At 35.3% G+C, this 3427-nt stretch overlaps 1 protein-coding gene across 1 annotated transcript in view; it reads right to left on the bottom strand.

Moving 5' to 3' along the window:
- Positions 1–613: 613 nt before the first annotated feature.
- LOC111618607 (histone-lysine N-methyltransferase SETMAR-like) overlaps positions 614–3427 on the bottom strand; it is a 15451-nt gene continuing 12637 nt past the window's right edge. Inside the window, exon 2 of the mRNA XM_023360162.1 lies at positions 614–908. Coding sequence (XP_023215930.1) covers positions 614–908 — 295 coding nt within the window. The remainder of the gene's footprint in view (positions 909–3427) is intronic.

The following is a 3427-nucleotide window of genomic DNA, read 5'->3' as shown; positions in this document are numbered from 1 at the left end:
TAGTTCTGGCATAAACAATGTTAAATTTTAACTGACTTAATTTTGCAAACGCATCTTTTTTATTTATATGGATATCTTAAGGTCAGTTTTTGCGCTAATGTTGCTAATGCACCATTTGAGCGAAAAAAAAAAATTGTTAAGGAAAAATTTTGTTAGCGAACCCTTTGTTAAATATTTCGAATATCAGCACTGGTTATGTAATGCTGTATCAGCGTGTAGTCGGAGCGAGGCTGCTCGCACCTTTATTTTCTAGATTATGAGGGGAAAAAAAGAGAAAGAATCATTCGTTCTCAACAATATATTTGATTTCTATTGTATCATTTAAAGGTACAAAGATAAGGTCAGAATAAGCCATTAATTAATTGCTGTACCAACGTATCATGAAATTCTGTCTATCACTATGGTCCTTGGACTTAGATTGACTCTTAGCGATCTTTATTGTAACTGTTTAAATATACTGTCAGTTATTTCTTCACTCGACTGAATGCAACATAGGTAAGACCGATAGCTATCTCTTTTTACCTATATCTATTTTGATTTTTGGAAGAGTTAATTTCTGTGATTTATGTATAGTCACCGAGTATGCTAAGATAAGGGGAAACTGACTGCGAGATCATAATATGCTGCCATCGTTCGAAGAGCGTGTTATGGGGATTATTGGAAACGGATTACCATAGATGAAAGGTCCCTGATAGCTATCGAATTCCACTAAAGTAAACAGAGGAAGAGCTGGAGGGCGAGCATTAGGAGCATATATAATGTAGCGTATAGTTCTTAATGAACCATTGACGAGACCTCCTTGCACCCATAAGTTGACTCTCGGCATGATTCTGGCATTAACTGAGAGATTCAAATACTTGGAGAGACCAAGAGCTGAGTCACCTTCGTTTTGACCTCTATCTCCAGTTCTACAAAAATGGATCATTTTTGAAAGTTGAAATTTTAGTCAGTTCATCCTTGAGAGATGGTGAGTCGTCCTAGAAAATTTCGTCACGATCAGACAACTCATTCTAGAGCAGCGGTCGGCAACCTTTCTCACCTCACGGACCACTAAAGTCACAATTTTGAATTCCGCGGACCATTATCATGAATTTTTTTAAACGATACAAAATCTGTACAATAATGATAATAAAAGTTCAATTTTACTATATTAATATGAAACTCACATGTTTAATTATAACAAATTAATGCAAGCCTAAAGTTCATTACTGCTTCTTTGAAACAAGTTTATGGATTCTTCGCGCTTTTCCTCGAAGGACAACAATCGCACTCTCAATATTGTTTATTGTTCATTATTTATTGATAACAGTCACTTTGGTTTTAGTTTTAGATTCGAATAACGACAATCGCACTCACAATATTGTTTATTGTTCATTATTTATTGATAACAGTCACTTTGGTTTTAGTTTTAGATTCGAATAACGACAATCGCACTCACAATATTGTTTATTGTTCATTATTTATTGATAACAGTCGCTTCGTTTTTGGTTTTAGATTTGAATTAAAAACCCCAATGAGTGAAAAAAGCAACTAAGCATTTTGCATTTCTTTCGTAATACTTCGCTTAATTTTCGGTTGATCAATGTTCAAATTTCTCCACGGACCACTCAAATTTTCTCGCGGACCACGGGTTGCCGACCGTTATTCTAGAGTTATAATGTTGACAAGGGATGCATCAAGTCAAGTGTTAGTCGTTGCTCAGCTTCGCCTCGCTCCGAGTTAGAGCATTTTCCACAGATACCATTTAAAGGTGTTGAAAAAATTCAACACCTGCCACTTGCTTTGAATAATAATTTGAAAGATATCTAAAGAATTATTTTCCAATTTATCTTTCATTTATTTCTTCACTATAGAGAATCCATAAGGACGTTTTTCACTATTGCTATCACTATACAGTAGACCCCTATAACACAGTAGATACGTTCCGTGTTATATGAATTCCGTGTTGTACGAGTCACTTAAATACACGAGCCAATCACAGCCCGACACGTGTGCAGTTTAGCGGTTACGGCTATTTGAAAGGTTTTCTTCCATAAAATTAATCGATTCTAGACTAATTTGACTCAACATTTACAAAACACGTATAATTTTTTGGGATTAATCCATATAAACTATGCTATAAACAAAAAATTGTAGGATTACTTACTGAGTGTGCACCGTTCGACGACGCCATTGCTTAAGCTTGTTTTCGTCGTAGAGCGGTGCATCGAACGGCGGGCGAGTGTTTTCTGATAAATTATTTTTCTGCAAAAAATTCGCTGAACTTTGGAGACATCATTAATATAAATATAATTTTTATGGCCGTTAAATAATAAATGGATTTTAGTATATCCGCTGCTTGTTTAAACTCAACGGTTTGTGCAATATCCGCTATTGGTCCAGATTCGACCAATCCCGTCGCGACACGAGTCGGCGATGATGTTTTATCGTGTTATACGAGTCTCTTTTAGCGTGTTATACGAATACGTTCGCAATTCTTTCGCCGTGTTATACAAATCCGTATTATACGAACCCGTTTTATAGGGGTCTGCTGTAATGTGATAATAATTCCTTCAGAATGTTTATAATGAAAGTAACTTTAGAATAATTAGTAATAAAATAAATCCGTAATGCACTGCTAAGTCTGCGTTTAAAAACCGAAATATTGTTTTATTAAAAATGACATTGACACCGATACCAAAACTGTATATAATGAAAGTTTTTGACACCATTATTACGGCTTTTGATGTCGAAACGAATATTTGACGTCTCCGATATCATGACTTTCCATAGCAAAGTAATTACGAATGTAAAACGTAGTCTTTGGGTGCATATACTTTTCGTTTTGTATAGATCGATCTGTAAAATCGGATCAGTCCTTGTCACGTGATACAGATAGCTTCTGTCATGGCGGAAAGTATAACAGTAGGATCGAAGATGGCGGCAAGTTTAGGAATCATTTTAGAAATATTATCGGAATTGGATTCAGAATCCGAGGAAGAAGAATTAATTTTGGTTAATTATTTAACACAATATAAAAGTAAGAAAAAAAAATTCGGTATGCAAAATAACTATGTTTCAGAGGTTGCATTAGAATATAGGCCAAATGTTTTTAAAGAACACTTTCGAGTAAGTCGACTTACTTTCGAAAATTTACTGAAGGATCTTGTTCCGATTTTATTACAATCAAAAGAAATAGTAATAGGAAAAGGAAGAAATGCACTGTCAGCTTAACTTCGATCATGGAAGCCGCCATCTTTAATCTCTTTTATCCGATCCAAACGATCCTACCCTCCGCTAGGATTAGTTTGATCGAGATCCAGTTGATCCTAGATGGCGTTTGTATACGCAAATAGAGATCGATCGGATCACAGTAGTTCGTTTGTATACACGATTTGTACGATCGAAGTGATCTTGGATCAGTTTGATCCCAAAAGTATATGCACCC

The sequence above is a fragment of the Centruroides sculpturatus genome, unplaced genomic scaffold (assembly GCF_000671375.1).
Source record: "Centruroides sculpturatus isolate CEXI.00-Female unplaced genomic scaffold, Cexi_2.0 scaffold94, whole genome shotgun sequence".
Taxonomy (NCBI): domain Eukaryota; kingdom Metazoa; phylum Arthropoda; class Arachnida; order Scorpiones; family Buthidae; genus Centruroides; species Centruroides sculpturatus.
Note: the sequence above shows the minus strand (reverse complement) of the source record. Positions and strands in the feature narration are given on the sequence as shown.